We start from the raw sequence: 22,454 nt of genomic DNA on the forward strand, positions 1-22,454 counted from the left end.
AAACTAATACATCAAGGCCCAGATGTATTGTATGAGCTTATTTGATGCAATAACAACTTAGATATAATTTAATGATTATAGTTACACTTCTTGTCAGTCTCAGGTGCACAATTCACTTTGTTGAAATGTGTGAGATTATTTTGTTTTTTGGATGCAGCGACAAAGTAATATAATTTTCTCCACAAAGGTCCCCCTGTAAGTGACATTATGTTCTGTCTTTGCCAGAAATTCTATTACCAGTAAGTGTTTCTGTACTGATGTCCACCTGTGCTTGATGATATAAATGCAGTGGTGCACCTGGGGTCTTCCTTCACTATTACATCTTCCTTCACTATTAATATTATGAACAGTTGCATATATGTGTAACACTGAAGTTGAAACTGTGATTTTGTTCTGAAAACATATCCATAACTCAAGCATATCCATTCAAGAAATTGAATGCATCATTTGAAAAAATTCAATTTTATTGGGATTTGAAATGCTCAGATTTTGCCGCTCTTGTTCACTGTTTCACTTTATCTTAATTTCATATTTTGATATATACAGGGTACTCTATAAAGCTTGAATCATTTCATGATGTCACTTTAAGGTATTAGGCCCATAATAGAGTACCTCCTTTTTGAAGAGTATTCAAATCCTGCCATAAACCTACTTTGACTGCAATTCTCAGGGGGTTGTAGGTTCAAGCCCCACGGACCAATTTTTTTTTTTCCCGTTATTTTCCTTTTTTTCTTGTAAGTTTTTACTTCTTTCAAGACGTTATCGATTTATTGTACAAAAGTGGGAAAAAATCATTTGATAAGTGATTTCTTGCTATTAATAGTGAATTTACTTCCGAAACAGAAGGGGTAGAGTTAGACATCTTTAAAAATACTGAGTTATATGCGGTAAAAGTTCTCTATTTTGCCTTCATTCTTTAGATTACATATTGTGGAAGAAATGTAGGTAGGTTTTACTTCTGTCCCAAGGTTATTTTTGAATGAAGTGAGCAAAATTCAAAACAGACCCACAGGATTCGACCTTAATTTTTCAGTGTTGGAGTTAGAATTCTGTCTCATTGAACCCGTTTACTTGAGATTCCCTAGAAAAAATGATATTGACAGTTTTATTTTAAGTTTTATAATTGTTTACCAATAGTTTGACGTTTCTTTTATAAAAAAAATAATGGTGAAATGAGTTCTCTGCAAACATTTTGGGTAAAGGCCATCACTTTGAAATTTGTCTCTACTTGAGCTTGAGAAAATACCATGAATTATACAAAATTTATAAAAAACGGCACGGTAAAAGTTGTTTAAAAGTTGCAACATAGTGCGAAGCACGCTCAACTGTAAGAATATACGAATCAAATGCCATTTTTTAAACATTACTATTAGGGGTCTAATACCTTAAAGTACATCAAAGTTTGTCTTTATGACTCTTTCTGATTCTTCTGTCCAGACAACCAGTTAATGAACAAACTGAAAATTATTCTATAATTATATTGTGTGACAATGTCATAGGTCAGCTGTTAAATATAACAACCACTGGTTATAGAACAAACCTTCCAGAATGTGTTGTTGCAAATCACTGAAGTTCAAATATCATAGGAAAAAAACTCTATTTTTAAGACAAGAAAAAGGATCATCTGGCATGAAAATTTGGGGGTGATGGGAATCATAAGTTATTAATTCATTGTACTTAATTATAAATATTTATATAAATGAGTCTAGTAATTAAACATCCAGTGTTCATGTGTGTCCCTCTTAAATATTTATTCAATGAAGCAGTATTGTTATCAAAGGGAGACAACAAGTATAGGAAAGAAACACGGCATTGTATAGAAGAGTTATATTTAAAATATTATGCTGAACAACATGCCAAGAAAACCAGGCCTTGTAAAGGTGTTTCAGCATGGCATCATGGCTGTTGTATAAAATTCTTTCTTCAGTGTGAACTGTTGGAGCACTATGAGAATGACAGACTGTTGCAGTTGAAAATTTTGCTTTATACCTGTACATACTTGGAATAGTGCCTAGGTTACGAGCTTGAGAGTTGCAGTATAGATTGACCTGTTGTGGGTGATGGGGAGAGCTCAATCTTTGCATGAGTTATCTATATCTATGACAAATTATTTTCAGTCATTACAATTCAATCAGGCCTCAGGCACACAAAAATATGGTTTCTGTTTATTATGTCTCCCACCAAACAGTGGTGTGGGAGACATATTGATTTACTCCAGTCTGTGTCTGTGTGTGTCTGTCTGTGTGTCTGTCACAAAGCTTGTCCGCACTTTAAGTCGAACATTTCTCATTCGATTTTCACCAAACTTGAATAAAATGTGTTTGACCATGAGACCTCGGCCAAGTTCGATAACTAGCCAAATCGGTCCAGGCTTCTTGGAGTTATGGCCCTTGAATTACCAAAAATCGACCTTTTTACTCTTGTCCGCACTCTAATTCAAACATTTCTCATCCAATCCTCACCAAACTTGAACAAAATGTGTTTGACCATGAGACCTCAGCCAAGTTCGATAACTAGCCAAATCGGTCCAGGCATTTTGGAGTTAACCCCTTCAATTATTGAAAAATCTGCCTTTTTACTCTTGTCCGCACTCTAAGTCGAACATTTCTCATCCGATCTTCACCAAACTTGAACAAAATGTGTTTGACCATGAGACCTCGGCCAAGTTCGATAACTAGCCAAATCGGTCCAGGCTTCTTGGAGTTATGGCCCTTGAATTACCAAAAATCGGCCTTTTTACTCTTGTCCGCACTCTAATTCAAACATTTCTTATCCAATCCCCACCAAACTTGAACAAAATGTGTTTGACCATGAGAACTCGGCCAAGTTCGATAACTAGCCAAATCGGTCCAGGCATTTTGGAGTAACAGCCCTTGAATTATTGAAAAATCTGCCTTTTTACTCTTGTCCGCACTCTAAGTCGAACATTTCTCATCCGATCTTCACCAAACTTGAACAAAATGTGTTTGACCATGAGACCTCGGCCAAATTCGATAACTAGCCAAATCGGTCCAGGCATTTTGGAGTTACGGCCCTTGAATTACTGAAAAATCTGCCTTTTTATGCTTGTACGCTCTCGAAGACGAACATTTCTCATCCGAACTTCACCAAACTTGAACAAAATGTGTTTGGCCATAAGACCTTAGCCAAGTTAGATAACTAGCCAAATCCGCCCAGGCTTTTTTGATTTATGGCCCTTGAATTACTGATTAGATCCACTCGTCCAGACCATCTAATTGGATCCACTCATCTAAGCCATCCAGAGACACTAAACATTTTTCATAGGGGCAGTTTTGGGAGACATGCGCTTTCCTCAAAAGCATCTCTAGTAATAACATTGTCTTTGAAAGTGCATAGATATTGTTCTTCAATTGCCTTTCTGATCAAAACATCAATATATCTGTTTTATCAAATAGCAAACAGAATACATTCTAATATTTTGACATTTTTTTTTTTTTTCAGAAACTGCAGTCCAGTATCCTCGCTCCTCTACAAGACCTGTCTACAATAACACAGCCTGATATCAGACAGAAACAGCTTCAGTGTGTGTTCCAGATTCTCCATGACAATGGTGACACACTCAACCATGGATGGCCCCTCATTCTTGGTGTTATAGGTGCAGTAACTAATGATCAAGGGTAAGTTATTGTGACTAAACCATGTCTGGCCCTTCAGCCCCGCAGGGGTCATGACCAGACCTTTTATGACACCAGTGCTTTTTTGCAGGAAGTAAACTGGACAACTATAAATTTTAAGTTTTTAACTTTCTTTACAATCAAGCTTAAGTTGATAGATAGAAGAAACTATAACCGTTATTACCAGCATTATTATTGCAGACCCTAATGATCAAAGGTGTTACTATGACTCTACCATAGCTGGCCATATTATTGGTGCCATCACTAATGATCAGATGTAAGTTACTATGACTCTACCATAGCTGGCCATATTATTGGTGCCATCACTAATGATCAAATGTAAGTTACTATGACTCTACCATAGCTGGCCATATTATTGGTGCCATCACTAATGATCAAATATAAGTTACTATGACTACCATAGCTGGCCATATTATTGGTGCCATCACTAATGATCAAATGTAAGTTACTATGACTCTACCATAGCTGGCCATATTATTGGTGCCATCACTAATGATCAAAGGTAAGTTACTATGACTCTACCATAGCTGGCCATATTATTGGTGCCATCACTAATGATCAAAGATAAGTTACTATGACTCTGCCATAGCTGGCCATATTATTGGTGCCATCACTAGGCCTAACTAAACTAAAGGAACCAGCGTGGGAGCCATCTGGTCTAGTCACGTAATGGCTGCCAGGTATTTGAACACTAATTTTTCACTTGGCATGGCAACAGAGATCTAAATTGAGGCTAGTTTTTGTTTAAATTTCATTGTGGATGTATTGTTGACATTTTGGTAGGAAAAATGGGAGAGCAGGTTGTATTTGGTGAAGTCAAGCTCAATTTTAGTATGAGTAGTACTTCCAGGTCACAGCAGTGTGATTTTGATGTCAGTTTACAGTAAGTAAATGTGACCAGAGAAATCTTTCTTAGAAGATACATGACACCTACTTTTCTCTTCATTTTATATCAGTTTTATCATAACTCTTTAAAATGAGGTAAGGATTTGTTCTCTGAAATGGGTCTAGCTATGTTTGGTAGCTCTTTGAAAAAGGTCAGTTTTATATAGAATATATAGGGGAAACTATTTAGGCTATTGTGACCACTAATGATCAAAGATAAGTTACTATGACTACCATAGCTGGCCATATTATTGGTGCCATCACTAATTATCAAAGGTAAGTGATTGTGACCCTCAACCATGGTTGGCAGTATTATCAATGCAGTCACCAATCAGCAAAGTTAGCTTATTGTGACTCCCTTTACCATGGAAACCCTGTGAGTCGCTAATGAGCAAGGTAGATTACTGTGACTCTCTTAACTATGGATGGCCTCTCAATCTGAATGTTATTGGTCCCCATGCTTGGAGTTACAGAGACTGTAACAAGTAACTAACTAAGACTCACAGGCCTTGACCACAATTATGTTAGTCTGCAACAAGCAGTCAGGATAAGTACCAAGTTGTCGCAACCAATCATACCTTGACAACAGTTATATTGGGCTTCAGCTAGCAGTTGTTAGAGATTGTGTTGACCCAGCCAATCAGGCATTGACGACAGTGATGCTGCAATGAACCAGTCATTATTATGCCCACCTTCAAAGAAGGAGAGGTATATTGTTTTTGCAGATGTCTGGCTGTCGGTATGTAGACCAATCTGTTTCTGAATGATAACTCGAGAAGGCTTGGGCCTAGGATCATGAATGTTGATAGGGAGGTTGGTCTTAATCAGCTGATGACCCCTTCAAAAGTCAAGGTCACAGTGACCAGGAACAGTTTAACAGTTTCCGGATAATATCTCAAGAACGCTAGGGCCTAAGATCATGAAGGTAGATAGGAATGTTAATCATGACCAACAGATGACCCCTATTGATTTTGAGGTCAGTAGGTCAAAGATCAAGGTCACATTGACTCAGAATAGTTTAACCATTTGCGGAGGATAACTTAAGAACGCTTGGGCCTAGGATCATGAAACTTGATAGAGAGGTTGATCATGATCAGCAGATGATTCATATCGATTTTGAGGTCAGTAGGTCAAAGGTCAAGGTCACAATGACCCAGAAGAGTTAAACAGTTTCTGGATGGTAACTCAAGAACGCTTAGGCCTAGGATCACGGAACTTAATAGGGAGGTTGCTCATGACCAGCAGATAACCCCTATTGATTTTGAGGTCAGTAGGTCAAAGTTCAAGGTCACATTGACCCGAACAGTAGAACTTTCGTGTACAGTGACCAAATTATTTCTGTTTCTTGTGCAATTACTGAATGCATCAAGAGGGGCATTTCGTGTTCTATGAGCTCTTGTTGTAATGAAATTGGTCTGATTTTGCAAAATTTCACAAAAATATTTCCTCAGTGACCCTTTTTCAGGGACAATAGAGGACAAAGTTCCTTTTTCCTTTATTAGCTCACCTGAGCCAAAGGCTCATGGTGAGCTTTTGTGACCACTCGATGTCTGTCGTCGGTAGTGTGTCGTACGTTGTGTGTCGTCCGTCGTGTGTCATCCATCCGTCAACATTTTCTAAAAAAATCTTCTTTAAAACCACAGGGCAGAATAACACCAAACTTCACAGGAATGATCCTTGGGTGGTCCTCTTTAAAAATTGTTCAAAGAATTTAATTCCATGCAGAACTCTGGTTGCCATGGCAACCAAAAGGAAAAACTTCTTGTCCAAAACCGCAAGGCATAGAGGCTTGATATTTGGCCTGTGACATCATCTTATGGTCCTCTATCAAGGTTGTTCAAATTGTGCCCCTGGGGTGAAAAGAGGCCCCGCCCCAGGGGTCACTAGTTTTACATAGACTTGTATAGTAAAAATCTTCTTGTCTAAAACCACAAGACTTCTTCTATTTGTGTTTAATAAGGGTCCATCCACCCGTTAGGGCACAGTATAGCATGAAAGCTATGTGGAGTATAGACCCCCGACATGTCACCAGGCATGCCGTTAAAGATAAATTTTTGAAGCCAAAGTGGTGAAAATTTACCTCTACGCAATTTCCGTAGAGTATATGCCAAAGAAAAGTAATTTTGATGCCAAAAGTGAATCACTGTCACGGCCAATGAGACCTAAACGACAGAGACCCATATAGAGACGTGGTTGCTCGAAGGCGCCCTTAAAAGGGCGGTAAGTGCTGCAAGCCGCTGTTATCCTCTGCTGCTCCTCCTCTGTGGGTGGTTGGTGTGCCCCTCCCCGCTCGCCCCCCACGTTTAGCGTGGAGTTTGAGCAGCTCGGGGGCTTCTCTGCATGCCGTCAATGTTCTGCAGGCCGTCTGAACAGCAAGCCGTCAGCCAAGTACATAGCTCCTTTTCACAAACAGTCCCCTTTACGGCCACTCCCGCCAGCTTCAGTCAGGACATTGACAGAAAAATGCCAATGACCTAGTTCTGTCAATGCCCTGTGCCTTCTCGAGACGTGCGCTCACTGGCGGGCTGGAGAAGTAAAACCACAAGACCTAGGCCTTTGATATTTTATATGTAGCATTGCCTTGTGGTCCTCTACCAAAATATTTCAAATTATGCCCCTGAGGTGAAAAGAGGCCCTGCCCCTGGGGGTCTCAAGTTTTACATAGACTTATATAGGAAAAAAACTTTAAAAATCTTTTTACCTGAAAATGCAAGGCCTAGCCTTTTGATATTAAGTTTGTTGCCTTTCCTAGCGTTTCTATACCAAAATTATTCAAATTATGTCCCTAGGGTGAAAAGAGGTCCTGCCCTGGGGGTACCAAGTTTAACATAGACTTATATAGGAAATTTTAAGATCTTCTTGTCTGAAAGTTCAAGGCATAGGCCTTTGATATTTGGCATGTAGTATTGCCTAGTGGATCTCTAACAAGTTTGTTCAAATTATGCCCCTGGGTTGAAAAGAGGTGCTGCCTTGGGGGTCACTTGATATAATTATGAGTTATATAGGAAAAGATACTTCAAAAATTATCAGATCATATTTCCTAGACTGTTTAATTATAATTACCTGATGACCCCAAGTGATTAGGGATCACTTGACTATGACCTTGACCTACTGACCTACTTTCTTATTTTTTAAGATACAGCCTTGAAATTTGGATGAATTGTACACTGATCCTAAAACTGACTTTCAGTTACCATGAATGTGACCTAATGACCTACATTCTTGATATTTTAGCATCAGTTTGCCATTTGAAACATGTGGCTTATATTACTCAGGTGAGCAATCCAGGGTCATCATGACCCTCTTGTATATATATATTGGTTCCTATATGTATATAGTGAAAGCAGATATTTTCCTTTTGAGACACTAGCATAATTGTGAAAAACCAGGATCAGTGGCCAGCTTGGGCCATTTTTTCTCCATTGGGAAATCCATGTGTCTAGTTGATGCTTATTACCAGTAATAGTCACTTGGAAAAGTAATGACCAAAATATTTTCTTTAAGTTACTTATTAAATCATGTATATGTGATGTTGTAAAACATTTCCCTTCACATATATATATTTCAGGGAAAAGTTGGTGCAAACAGCATTTCAAAGTTTGCAGTTGGTTGTTACTGACTTCCTACCAATAATACCATGTTGTTACCTAGAAGACGTTGTTGATGTTGCTGCCAAATTTGGACTTCAAAAACAGGAACTTAATGTCAGTTTAACAGCAGTTGGACTCTTGGTAAGCTATTTTGACTTATTTCTAAAGTGAAAATGAAACACAAAAAGAATGAAACATTTTGTTGTCTCAGAGCGAGACCATTATAACTGGTGACATGGAAACAGTTTGCAATGAGATAGCTGAATATGACGACTAAGAAATATCTTATTCACAAAGCATCATATATTGAAATTCGTAGAACTTTGTATAATGACTTCTAACATTTATATGAAGTTACTGCGGTGAAATGTACATGTTCAGATATGCTAAGATCATTTGTTGTATTGCTTGCGATAAATGCTCATTTAGCCTGATTCTTTCCTGACTTATGTCACATATTAGATAATGGAAAATTTTAACACAAATATAATTTAAAAGCTTTTATTTTGTTGGGTTTTTATGACTATTTCATAGATGGAATAAACCATTTTAGAAGTTGATAGGAAATTTATAAGAGGACTGTTTTTCTTTTTCAGTGGAATATATCCGATTACTTCTATCAGAATCGAGAGAGGATCAAACATGACCTTGAAACCAGGCCTTCAGTGGAAGAGGTCAAGGTCACTGAGAGGTCTGATGGCATGTCATCATTTGATGGACTCTGGATGTGTTTGTTCACACGTCTGGGAGATTTATGTGTTGATGCGAGACCAGCAGTGAGAAAGAGTGCGGGTCAGACACTTTTCTCAACAATATCTGCTCATGGTGGACTGCTGAAACAGGAGTCGTGGAAGAAAGTTTTATGGAAGGTACGAAAACTGAGACAAAATATTTTGATGAAACAAAGTCCTTCAAGCTGCAATGGGTGCTTCCTTTGGAAAAGGATTGAAAACTAGATAATTTTGGATCTAGGACACAATATGTAGGGTTTAAAGTCGGGCAGTGGATGGATAGAATGAGAACTTCTGGCCAAATCTTCAAAAAACAATGTCAGTCTCAGCACAGTTTGATAAACTTTATTTGTTATATATATCTAAATTGTATGTTTAAAATATGTATGTTAAGTTAATATCTATCTGTAAGTGACTACGCAGAATTTATAGTGATTGATACACGGGTATGAAACGTTGCCTGTGGCACATAATGTGCCGCACTGAAATGAAGTCATCGCGCTTCCGACAGCGCAGGCATTGCACAGGATGTTTACAAAAATAACGAACACGGTGAGTAAAACTGAATGTTTTTGGTTATTGTCTTGTTACAGTAAACACTTTTTAGAAATCGGGGAATGCAGCGGGATGTAGTTATGTCTTGCCGACAAATCCATGCCCAATTTGTGAAGAAATATGTAATATTGTTATTTTGCGCGTGTTTTTCATCGGATACAGTAACGCGAAAATTACAAAAGCAGTGAATATTCCGAGTCATTTCACATCCTGCAGAAAAAGGAATGATGTATTTCTGTAGTATATTATAAAAAGACATGATATCTGATCGATTGAGATAAAATACATGTCAAGAAAAAGGCATAACCCCTGGTTCTGCCGACTTTTCAGTGCAGTGCCGCAGGCATCTCGATGGTGCCGCAGGCATCGCGAGGGGCGCAGTCATCTTGAATACTATTGTAGTCAGTAGTACGTGTAATTTCGACCACCTAACATGTATTAAAGTACAATAAAAATCAATAACAATGTTGTTCCTCCAGTTATTGTGTAAGACAAAATTTTCTGAACCCGAACTTTGTAATATTAATAGCTATTTTAAGAAGTTTGATATATTTTTCCTCGCTGTTTTGGGGGATGGGGCACAGATCCCTTTCAGTTGAGAAAATCACGTCATTTTATATCGAACTGGGATTATTTCTCCTAAATAACAATATTCAATTACCAAACATTACCATTTGTAACAATTATTGCTACTTAGTTCAAAGCAAGGTATGAAAACCAACATTGGAGCACAAAAACTGTCATAACTTTTGTCATTTTTCAACCATTTTTTTTTTTTTTTTTTCAGCATCGAGTGTTTTTTCTTTACAGTTTGGGCGTACTTTTTTTAAAAGCGGTGAGCTGAATCCCCCCCCCCCCCCCCCCCCCCCCCCCCCACCCCCCCCCAAAAAAAAAGGATAAATAAACTAGTAAATAATTGGTGAGAATCGCTGTTATTGCGTTTCAGCGTTCAAAAAAAAAGGAACGCAAAAACAAATAAAAAATCGTAAAAACATGAAACTTCTTTGGCTCATCTCGCGCCATGTTTTTCTGTAACAGTACATCAGCACCAAATTCACTCTTAGATCAAGATATTTAAATACGAACGATCGAAGAATATTTAAAACTACTGTTCCCAAGTTTTGTGTGGAAAAGAACCAATGAAGTTGAGATCTTTCGAAAAATTTGTCCAAAATGGGGCTTAACTTGTTTTAAATATTTCTGAAATTCTACAAAAATATTAACGTACTTTACTCACTCTTTGTCGTTCAAATATGATTTAGGTCTGTGCACTGACAGTACACAAAGTTTACGTCTGACCATAAGGAGTTCTAAATGATTTTCTTTTCCCTTTTAATAAACACTGAATGCACATCCATCTGAAAATATAAAATTAACAAGATACTTAACATTCGATAAATTCATAATTTGCTTCTTTTCCACATAAAATTTGTGAACAGTATCGTTTTAAGGGAAGTTTCATGTTTTTACATTTTTTTTGTCTGTTTCGTTCCTTATTTCGGAAAGCCAAAACAGTGATTTTTTTGCCATTTCTTTTTTTCGTTTTTCTTTCTTTTTTGTTAAGGTGGGGGTGGGGGAACTCAGCTCATCGCTAATCAAAATAGTACGCCAAAACTGTAAAGAAAATATAAACAACAATACTTGATGCTGAAACAAAAACATCAAAACTGGCTGAAAAATGACAAAAGTTATGACAGTTTTTGTGCTCCAATGCTGGTTTTCATACCTTGCTTTGAAGTAAGCATCAATGATTGTTACTAATGGTAATGTCTTGTAATTGAATATTGTTATTTTAGGAGAAAATAATCCCAGTTCGATATAAAATGACGTGATTTTCCCAACTGGAAGCGACCTGGCCCCATTCCCCAAAACAGCGAGAAAAAATACTGCATACTTCTTAAAATAGCTATTAATATTACAAAGTTCGGGTTCAGAAAATTTTGTCTTACACAATAACTGGAGGAACAACATTGTTTTTGATTTTTTTGTACTTTAATACATGTTAGGTGGTCGAAATTACACATACTACTGACTACAATAGTATTCAAGATGACTGCGCCCCTCGCGATGCCTGCGGCACCATCGAGATGCCTGCGGCACTGCACTGAAAAGTCGGCAGAACGAGGGGATATGCCTTTTCCTTGGCATGTATTTTATCTCAATCGATCAGATATCATGTCTTTTTATAATATACTACAGAAATACATCATTCCTTTTTCTGCAGGATGTGAAATGACTCGGAATATTCACTGCTTTTGTAATTTTCACGTTACTGTATCCGATGAAAAAAACGCTCAAAACAACAATATTACATATTTCTTCACAAACTGGGCATGGATTTGTCAGCAAGACATAACTACATCCCGCTGCATTCCCCGATTTCTAAAAAGTGTTTACTTTAACAAGACAATAACCAAAAACATTCAATTTTACTGACCGTGCTTGTTATTTTTGTAAACATCCTGCGCAATGCCTGCGCCGTCGGAAGCGCGATGCCTTCATTTCAGTGCGGCACATTTTGTGCCGCAGGCAACGTTTCATACCCATGTGATAGTCTCAATTTAAATTTAATCTGACAAAAATTCTGACAAAATTTGCTATTAAAATTTCAGTCTCAAAATCAGCTGAGACCAAACATCTTTTGTGAACATGGGGTCAGGTCATATCAATGGAAAACATGTTACTAGTGAATTGAGAAATATAAAACATCTTTTTGTGTTTCCTTTTGTTTTTGTGTTGGTTGTTGTACTTGTCTTTTGAAATAATCAAACTTCATATTATGGCAGCTAAACTAGTTCTTTTGTACAAGTTTATACATGTTTTATTTACATTAAGGTGTTGTTTCCATTGCTGGACAATGTGAAGAAGCTTTCAAGCTCAGCACCGACCACCAAGGATGAGTCAACACAGGGAAATATACTTATACATCATTCACGAGACACTGCAGAGAAGCAATGGGCAGAAACCAGGGTCCTCACCCTGGCTGGTGTGGCTCGAACCTTCACAGCACAGCGTAAAATTTTACAAGGCTTTTACAGTAAGACTTTTCTATGTTTCACCAATGTATAGTCAGTGTTTCTTATATCATCTGTAAATAATTAAAAGTAAAACAACTAATATGACTAATGATTTCTGGCTTCAGCTGAAATATATTGTATTTAATTTAAGGTTACTTGTGCAATGGGCTGGCTGTATCGTGATTTTATCATTTTTAGTAACAACATAAATTATTTGGTTTGTTGTAACCAGGTGTTCTTGTTGTTTCTATGCTGGTTTGATTCCTGGCTATAGTTAAAGTCATGTAATATAGTAGTATTTTGAAGATTGATACAGACTAAAAGCAACCAATTGCATAATAAATACGTAATATTTAAGAATAATTTTGAATGATCATTATAAAATGTTTTATTTAGAAGATTTTCCACATGCCTGGGCCTTATTGCTGGACCATATAGAAGGTGCTGCCCTTTGTCAAAATGCTGAAATCTCCATTGCTGCAATCAAAAGTTTTCAAGAGATGCTTCTTATTACCAAGGAAGACACAAGCAGCTACACGATACAGACACTTCCTGTCAAGCCTCCAACGGCTGAGGCTATGAATAGAACAGGGGATCCTGCAGCAGACATCAAGTCAAAATCTCAGAATGAGGCTGATGATGACACAACAGGAAGTGCTAACGATTATGACATTGCATTATGGTCATCTGCATGGAAAGTGTGGCTAAATATAGGTTCACAATTAACCAAACCGCCAGAGGACTCTTCTTCACTATATATTCCATCTCAACCATTTTTGACTGCTCTAATTCAAACATTCCCACCTCTGTTGGATCATATAAAAGTGCGATTCTCAGTTACAGATCTACAGAAATTATCTGAAGTATTAAAGCGAGCACTAACAGTACCTGTTCATGGTGATTCATCACCATTTATAATTCCTACATTCCCAGATGTGTCTACTACACCTCTTCAAGAAGCAACTTTACAAGCTGTTGAGGCCATAATTAAGGTATTTTAGTTCTTATTAGTTAATCCTGTAAAAAGTTCATGGTAGAACAGTTTTCCTGGCTAAAAAATGCTGATTCTGACTTTTTTATGCTCCCGAAGGGAGGCATATTAGTTTTTCACTGTTCGTTCGTTCGTTCGTTCGTTAGTTTGCTCGTCACAACGTTAACTTTTTGCATGAAGGCACTTTACTCACGAACCATTGCAGCCAGGACCTTCAAACTTCACATGCTGATAGTACTTATTGAGTATACCAGCCCTACTGAATTTGGGGTCACCAGGTCAAAGGTCAAGGTCATAGGGGCCAATGTTAACTTTTTGCATGAAGGCACTTCACTCGCGAACCACTGCACCCAGGTCCTTCAAACTTCACATGCTGATAGTACTTATTGAGTACACCACCCCTATTGACTTTGGGATCACCAGGTCAAAGGTCAAGGTGCTGCTGGGGCATTTGTCACCATTAGTGACAGCTCTTGTTTTGAAATGTTTTTTTCTTTTGTACAAGAACACAGTCGGCCTTTATTTTGAAATATGAAAGGGGAAAAGATTTCTAGAAAAATATGGAATAGAATATGATTTATTTATCTATATGTATATCACTCAGATTTGAACTGTGAAATCATAAATGTTCAATTTGGGACTGCTTTTTCAGGATTTTTAGATAAATTTATGAAATAAAATTCCAACAAAACAAATGAAATTTCCATTGATTTAACTTTAGAATGAGGAATCAACAAATTCGTGTTTCCAAAATACACTTTTTTGGTTGAAACCACAAGCTTTTATGTTAACAAAACAAAACTTAGATTTCCAGATGTGGTGCTTGTGTGATTTGCAGACATAATTTGAACTTATTACCTTCAGTTTTCTCTATAACGATGCAGACAATATTTTTGGAGTCATAGCAAGAGATATTTATCAAATTTAATAGACAAGGGAATTTTTCAGGTGAAAAGTGTATGTAGATATAGATAGAAAAATACTGACTACTGTAAGATTAATGACTGTCCCTGTGTGTTTGGTCTGCCTGCAGAATTTATGGTAGGACCAAATCCCCTTTATGACACATTAATATTAATCTTAGTTCTTGGTAATAAACTAGGTGGCAAGGTTGACAATCCTGTCTACATTATAAATAGATGGCCATGGTACCATCGGTTAATGCACAACCTTTCTTGGTTATGAATTAGAGGGCCTTGGTTACATCTAATATGCAACTTTATTGGGCTGTAAAACTGGATCACAGAGTGTACATCTCTTAATATGCATCCTGGGTTGAAAACAAGAAAGTCAGGGTGACATCTTCTTATACAGGATTCTCCCCAAGATTTCGTTATTGCCAGACTCTCAGAAATTATAGCAGGGTACACTTTTTTAATGGTCTAGTAAAGTATGTGTTACTTCATTTCAGTAAATTGTGATGATTAAGTAATTTTAAGACTGAAATACATGTAGCTTGTTAAACCATACAAAACATATAGATTTAAAAGATTCGCCACAATAGGTAAGTATTACAGCAGAAGAAGTTTCAATAATCATTACTCAGTATTTTCTCCTAAAATTTTCTTTAAAGGGAATTCCGATAGTTTTTATGCGCATCTTTCTGCGCAGCCGACACTTTCTATGGAAAACTGAACTGAAGTCAACATTTGTTGAAACATGTTACAGACAGTCTTAAATATGAGGAATCTTGAATGAAATAACATTTTTGATAAGTTTTATCAGTAATCAAATGTTGATACTGGTTTATGTTGTATTGAAAAGTATCGTGCCTGACAGGTATCTTGCTATTTTTATGGTTGTGTTTTCACATCGCATTTTAGTACAAAGACAGTGTTGTTCATATAATGTAAGTTAATTGACTTAGTACTGATAAGACAATATCACCTTTCAGATTATTTTGTATTCAATTATAGAAAGAATTAAGAATTTTTAAAACATTTTTTTAACTTCTAGCAGACATTCATGTAATCAATTTGGCCAGGTTCGCGCCATTTTCCGTCCGAACAGGTATTGTATTCTAGCGGTCTTAACATAAAATTTAGCCTGGTGACCCATATATTTTTAGCCATTTTTATGCTCACAATACAATTATCTACACACAAGAAAAACAGGAAAAAATTCTATGAAAGAGTTTTTTCAAAATTTAAAAAAATATTCTTCACTATGGGTATTTTTCACTGAAAAAAGTTCACAAAAGTAAATATTAAACAATATTTTTTTTTCATTTGTACCCATTATTGTAAGGATAGAGTATTACAAATATGACTATGATATCAAATAAGAATATAATAAAATCTGTAAAAAGAAAAAACTTTATTGTGCTGTCTTGATGTATATTCTGGTTGGTATTTATAAAAAAAGCAGAAAATTATGAAAATGTTGAAAAATCGCTAGCAGTTTCAGCAACAGTGGGTGTGTTCAGTACAATTTTTCACAAAAACAAGCCTGGTGACCTATTGTTTTTATTTGTTCATTGTTTTCAGCACAAAATTTCCTATCATATATGTGAATTTAAAAAAATTCTATGAAAGGAAAAAAACTATAGGAATTCTCTTTAAAGGAGAAAATAGCCTAATAAAATTGTACTTGTTTTCTCCCCACCCTTCCATGTATGCAATTATTATAGATAAATTAACCAGGGTTACATCTAATCTTCCACCTTCCTGGGTTGTATTAAACTACGTGGTTGGGGCCTTCATGGCCGAGTGGTTAAGGTCACTGACTTCAAATCACGTTGAATTCTTCATGTGAGAAAGCCATCCAGCTGGCTTACGTAAGGTCGATAGTTCTACGCAGATGCCTGCTCATGATGAAATAATGGGGTCTTCCTCCACCAACTAAGCTGGAAGGTCACCATATGATCTATAATTGTGTCGGTGCGACTTTAAACGCTACAAAATAAATAAATAAATAAAACTAGGCAGTCAGGTATACATCACTGGTGCAACCTTCTTGAATTGTAAAATAGATCTTCAAATATGCAATTTTTATTGATTATAATAAGGATGACATCTAGATCCTGATAATTAACTTTCCTGAATTATACCCTTGGCGGCCATAGTTACATCTCCTAATGATCAACCTTCCTTGGTTATATACATGTATTTAGTTGCACAGGGTAACATCTCAGTCCTTATCTGCAGTCTTTAGATTGCCATGGTTACATCTCTCAAAAGGCAGTTGTCTTTTGTTTTGAAATTGGTTGCAAGGATCGCATCTTCTGAGGTGCACTCTTACTGGGTTATGAATAAGGTGGGTAGGGTGGTCTGCAGTTTGGAATAAATACCATGCAGTCAGTGATTACAACTGTTGTACACAGTTCTTTGCTGAACAAGCCTTACAATGTCATGTACCGGTAGATTATATTTTAGATATTTAGTTATTGTTTTGAAATAAACATTGTCAGTATTTAAACAGTTGATATATTTTTTTATAATGTGTAATCAACAGACAGTTCAGGAGGGCCCAGACTCGATGCACACGATGTATCCAGATATATATGACCAACTGCTGACCTACGTTGACTATGGTGTGAGAGTACCAAAGTTTGGCAAGATAGAAACAAAACAATTTGGATCTGTCAAAGGACCTACTGTAAGAATATATTTCAAATGAAATCTATAACTGTTTTAACCTTTAACCTGCCAGATTTCTCAAATGGACTGGTCCATTAAATTTAGGCTGTACCACTTTTTATTCAAAGGGGTATTAACTGAAAATTTACTGACTGAATAGCAAACAGTGCAGACCATGAATCAGCCTGCACAGACGTCTGTGCAGGCTGATCTTAGTCTGTGCAGGCTGATCTTGGTGTGCACTGGCCACAAAGGCAAAACCACTCAATTTTTCACAAAAAATAAATGTATGTGAGTATTGCAGAATTTTGCCTATAATTGCGCGTATAACAACAGTACATACTGCCTGTGCAGTGCATTTTAAACTAAAAACCAAGACATTTATTTAGAAAGTAAGCAAATTTTGCTGTAATAGCGCAAATATTACACTTCTCTGTCTACAAATGTCTGCATCCATTTACAGACAGGTTCAAATGAGTATATAAGCATTTAAAGGGTTTCTTTACAAGGAAGTCATTAGTCTACCCATTTCAAGAGTAATCAGCTTTCTTGCTTGCCTTCTCTAAGTGAAATAAAGAAGACATTTAAATGTTACTTACCTATTGAAAATAGAAACATCGTAATTAAGTGAATGGTAAACAATTGTGATGTTATGGCTACTGTCTTGAATGCTCTTTGTATAACATACTTTCAGTTCAGAAAGGTCCGTTCAGTTCCATCAGTCCATAAGGTAAAATTTCATACCGGGTTGTGTTGTAACTTGTGTAAATTTAAAGATCTTTGCTATGATTTTAAACTCTCCACAAATACAAGAACAGTTTTACACAACTCATTGACTATAATTGTTATAATAAAGTGTTTGTTGACAAATGTTGGCTTACAAAGCCATATGATGAATGTACCAGAACAGCACATTTTGTCTGCAGTTGCATCAGTATTAGAAATCAAAGTTCATCTGCAAGAAGGTTTTCAAAATTAATTGATCAAGAGTACTGGTTGGCGACACAGAATTTCGGACGACCCAGAAAATCGAACAGTCGCGTAAACGCTTATTTTGGCATAATATTTGATCATTTCTTGACAAGTACATAGACGTTTGCATTATGTGCAACATATGTTCATCTGCAACAATCGCAAATCAGTAAGTTAAACTTTCAAAAATGGAATATTTACATTTGTTCACGAAATGTTGTGACAGCTCTCACAGGGGGAAGCTGCATGTGCTTTCAGTGCTCATGCACATGCATGTTTTGATGCCCCTGCATTATTCAAGGGGAACTCATCTACAATCTGCTAAATGCCGATGAGAAAATTGTGTGTTATGAAACAAGTATCAATGTTTTCCCATTAATACCACGAGTTAAATGCGTTTAAACCAAATTGTTTTACCTAAAATTTTGTGTCGTATGTAGGCCAGCTGGATTTTTCAAACTCTCAGCAGCATGAAACATTTACAATTGAATGTAAACAAGGTTAACAATACTTAAAATGTCTTTTTATCATCAAAACCGACTTAAACGTGATTCTGCCAAACAGAAGTGATGATAATTAGTATTTTCCTACTGTCCGATTTCTGGGTCCTGCAACACGCTGAAAATGTTAAATTTACGTACCCTTATTCTGGCCTCAGTGACGTGTTCAGTTTAATTTGTGTTTAGCGACACTGAAGAACTGAACTTGATTCAGGTATTATTTCATGAATCTTGAATTAAAAATTAAAATATGACAGATGAAAAGGTTGTGAAATTGTCCTAATCTGGGTCGGCAACCAGTAAGATAAAATGCATGAACTTTTTTTTATCTGTCCTACTTGAGACATTTCATATAATTAATTATAGGTATTTGCATTAAAAAAAATGCCATATTGTGTTACTTGTATTTACCAGGTTGATTGCCATATTGTGTTACTTGTATTTACCAGGTGGATTGGGTGACAATGAATTTTGTGCCATTTGCTGAGCGTTGTGTGGAGTTCATTGTGGATATGTACAAAGTAACAGCTAGTCATACAGCGGTTATCCAGGCACAGGTCCTACAGAATATCATCAAAGTAAGTTTGTCATTCAGGCATTTAGTCAATGAGAAAATTAGTCAGTTACAGCCAGTCATACATACAGGCACAGGTCCTACAGAATATCATCAAAGTAAGTTTGTCACTCAGGCATTTAGTCAGTGAGAAAATTAGTCAGTTACAGCCAGTCATACATACAGGCACAGGTCCTACAGAATATCATCAAAGTAAGTTTGTCATTCAGGCATTTAGTCAGTGAGAAAATTAGTCAGTTACAGCCAGTCATACATACAGGCACAGGTCCTACAGAATATCATCAAAGTAAGTTTGTCATTCAGGCATTTAGTCAGTGAGAAAATTAGTCAGTTACAGCCAGTCATACATACAGGCACAGGTCCTACAGAATATCATCAAAGTAAGTTTGTCATTCAGGCATTTAGTCAGTGAGAAAATTAGTCAGTTACAGCCAGTCATACATACAGGCACAGGTCCTACAGAATATCATCAAAGTAAGTTTGTCACTCAGGCATTTAGTCAGTCAGAAAATTAGTCAGTTACAGCCAGTCATACATACAGGCACAGGTCCTACAGAATATCATCAAAGTAAGTTGGTCTATGAGTCTTTTATAGTCAGTCAATCAGCCTACTTAACTAAGGGCTGTGCAGATCTACAGATTGCAGGACACTGGGCGAGGTCTGTGTTCTCCATAATGGTTTTAAAGAAGACAATGTGCCTGAAGGCATTTCATCCTCCACCTCTGACCTGGAGAAGTTGGCAGAACAGGTAACATACCTGAAACACTGTAAAAAAGTAGCACTAAACCTAAAACAAACAAAAAAACAAAAGTCAAACATTCCTAAATTTACAGAATATTAGTCATTCATTTAGTCAGTCAGTCATTGCTGTAGGGCGAGTCATCACAATTTAAAAAAAATTGTTGTCAAAGAATATATTTTTATTTGTAGATCAGTTGGTTTGTCAGTAAATCAGGCTTTAAATGAATGAGGCACTCGGCACAGGCTTTAAAGAAGGTCAGTTCAGCTAGGTTATACTTGTTGTGTACTGCTCAGCTAAACAGCTTTAATATAGATTGACTGAACATCAGCTGAGTTAACATCTTCCAAATATCCAGAAGTAGGGTGTCTGTCAGTCAGTCAGTTACTGTCAAATAGTCACAGGCAGTGGAGTCCATCCTTAGTGATCAGGGGGAATAATACAGTATTTCTTTGCTCCTTAGTATATGATACAGTACTGTCCCCTTAAATTGTTCATTGACAGTAACACACTTTTTTTACAGCATTTGTAATGTTTGTCACAACAAAAATATAGGTAATTATGTCTATTACATTTCAAAATGAAGAGACAAAAATAATCTTGGACTTAGTAAGCAACACAAATACAATAATTATTAAACAAGTTCATTTCTGCATTAGAGCTCCCATAATTACTTTAAGAAAAATTCTATATTTAAAGCCAGATTTTAGGGAGGGTTGTTGACAACTTGTTCTAAGTTTTAGAAAAATTTATATAGCCTGAGCAAAAATGATGTCAGTAGCCGAGAAACTGAACCTGTAAGTCCATGTGAGTGTATTCGAATTACCTTTAAAAGTCAACCTTTTTGTTTGTTTGATGCAGAATAACTTATAAAAGAAATCTGTGAAATTGCATACCTGAATCAGTCAATCAGATGCAATTTCTGCATTTTTTTCACTTAGCCCACGCTGACAATGCAAGCACGTGCCAAAAATTGCAGCCTACTGATACTCCCACTTACACCCACTTAATCCCAGCTTCTCCACCTTGTTGCATTCTCACCTAATTACAGACTGGCCAGGTGCCCCTTTTTTCTTGTGATTGACAGCATTGCTATTTAATTTGGCAATTACCAGTTTAAGGTGCAGTTCAGCAAGGAGGGGTATTTTGTTCTGTCCTATTAATGAATTTGTAATTACCACATACTTCAGAATATTAGAGCTGTATTATGCCACTGGTGATTAGGCCAAGGGATAGTGACATGTTTGAGCTTTGATTTCAGTCATTAATGACCAGAACAGGTGAAGAAATTATTAAGATAGATAATTCTCCTGATTTTCTGGCTTTAGAATAACATGCATCTTGCTGGCTGAGAAATCAGACTTTTGTAAATATTTTATTCTAACATGACTCGATTTGATCTCCAGTTAAACAAAGAAGGAAATCAAGCTCTGTATATTCTGCGATAAATAGCTGTTGATGCGTGGAACGGTAAAAGAGCATTAGGATGTCATATTGCCGCATGACATCTGATACATTAATCCTCTGGTAAATGAAGTCCAGCATAATATTTATTAAATTATGTCAGTGAGCATGTCAGAATGAAAACAATCAAGGCCTTCATGTGATTTATCGTCTGATTTACCATGGTTTACGTTCAGATGCTTCAGTATTTAACCACTGGGGCTAATGCCCTCGTTCAAGTCCTATGCATCTGAACTCTAAAAACCTTGGTAAAATAGACCATAAACCACTGAAAGCCTTGATTATTTGTTAATACGATTATTTAGTTTCAGTACTGGTCCATTAACTCTACTGGTTAGGATACAACTGTCTCTAGTTTTACCCCTGTGTTTTCATTAACAATTTGATCGTGATGTTTTTTTTTTGTTTTTTTAATCCAGAACATTGAAGGTCACTTATTCTCCACCTCTGCTCTACTTCATGCTGAAAAGTTGTCTTGTTTCTTATCTCTGCTTTATGTTGAAAATAAAACTGTAAAGAGATTTTGTATATGAAGACTAGAAATCAGATTTCAACAGACTGGCCTAAATGAGAAGTTAATGACTAAGCTGGAGACAGGAGCTGAATGCACTTGAAACCATCTGGGCTCTGTAATGTCATAGAAAGGTCATTGGTGAACTTTTTTAACTGGCAGCTTGCCACTTAAAACAAGAGCTGTCGGAGGACAGCAACGCTCGACTATTCAACAGCCTTGTCAATTGAATGAATACAAAAGTTGAAAAAGGGGCATAATTTTGTAAAATGCAAAGTAGAGGTATTGAACCTCTGTACTGCATGTCATATCATGACAGTGAACAAGTGTGTGAAGTTTCAATCCTTTCCAATTTGTGGATACTGAGATACCAGCTTACATACAAAAACTTAACAAAAAACTGCTAAGTCAAAGGGGCATAATTTTGTAAAAATGCCAAGTAGAGTTATGGGACCTTCACAGTGCATGTTAGATCATGACAGTGAACAAGTGTGTGAAGTTTCAATCCATTCCAATTAGTGGATACTGAGATATCAGATTACATACAAAAATTTAACCAAAAACTGCTAAGTCGAAAAAGGGGCATAATTTTGAAAAAAAAGAGAGTAGAGTTATGGGACTTGCTTAGTGCATGTCAGATCATGATAGTGAACAAGAATGTGAAGTTTCAATCCATTCCCATTAGTAAGT

At 36.6% G+C, this 22,454-nt stretch overlaps 1 protein-coding gene across 4 annotated transcripts in view; it reads left to right on the forward strand.

Annotated features, from left to right (window-relative positions):
• LOC123528756 (protein MON2 homolog) overlaps positions 1–22,454 on the forward strand; it is a 553,363-nt gene that overhangs the window by 494,995 nt on the left and 35,914 nt on the right. For all 4 annotated transcript variants that reach the window (XM_053521587.1, XM_053521589.1, XM_053521588.1 and 1 more), the window contains 7 exons: positions 3,463–3,638; positions 8,110–8,272; positions 8,728–9,000; positions 12,253–12,454; positions 12,831–13,426; positions 16,879–17,022; positions 18,925–19,053. In XM_053521587.1, the coding sequence (XP_053377562.1) occupies positions 3,463–3,638; positions 8,110–8,272; positions 8,728–9,000; positions 12,253–12,454; positions 12,831–13,426; positions 16,879–17,022; positions 18,925–19,053 (1,683 nt within the window). The remainder of the gene's footprint in view (positions 1–3,462; positions 3,639–8,109; positions 8,273–8,727; positions 9,001–12,252; positions 12,455–12,830; positions 13,427–16,878; positions 17,023–18,924; positions 19,054–22,454) is intronic.

Source organism: Mercenaria mercenaria, chromosome 13, assembly GCF_021730395.1.
Source record: "Mercenaria mercenaria strain notata chromosome 13, MADL_Memer_1, whole genome shotgun sequence".
NCBI lineage: Eukaryota > Metazoa > Mollusca > Bivalvia > Venerida > Veneridae > Mercenaria > Mercenaria mercenaria.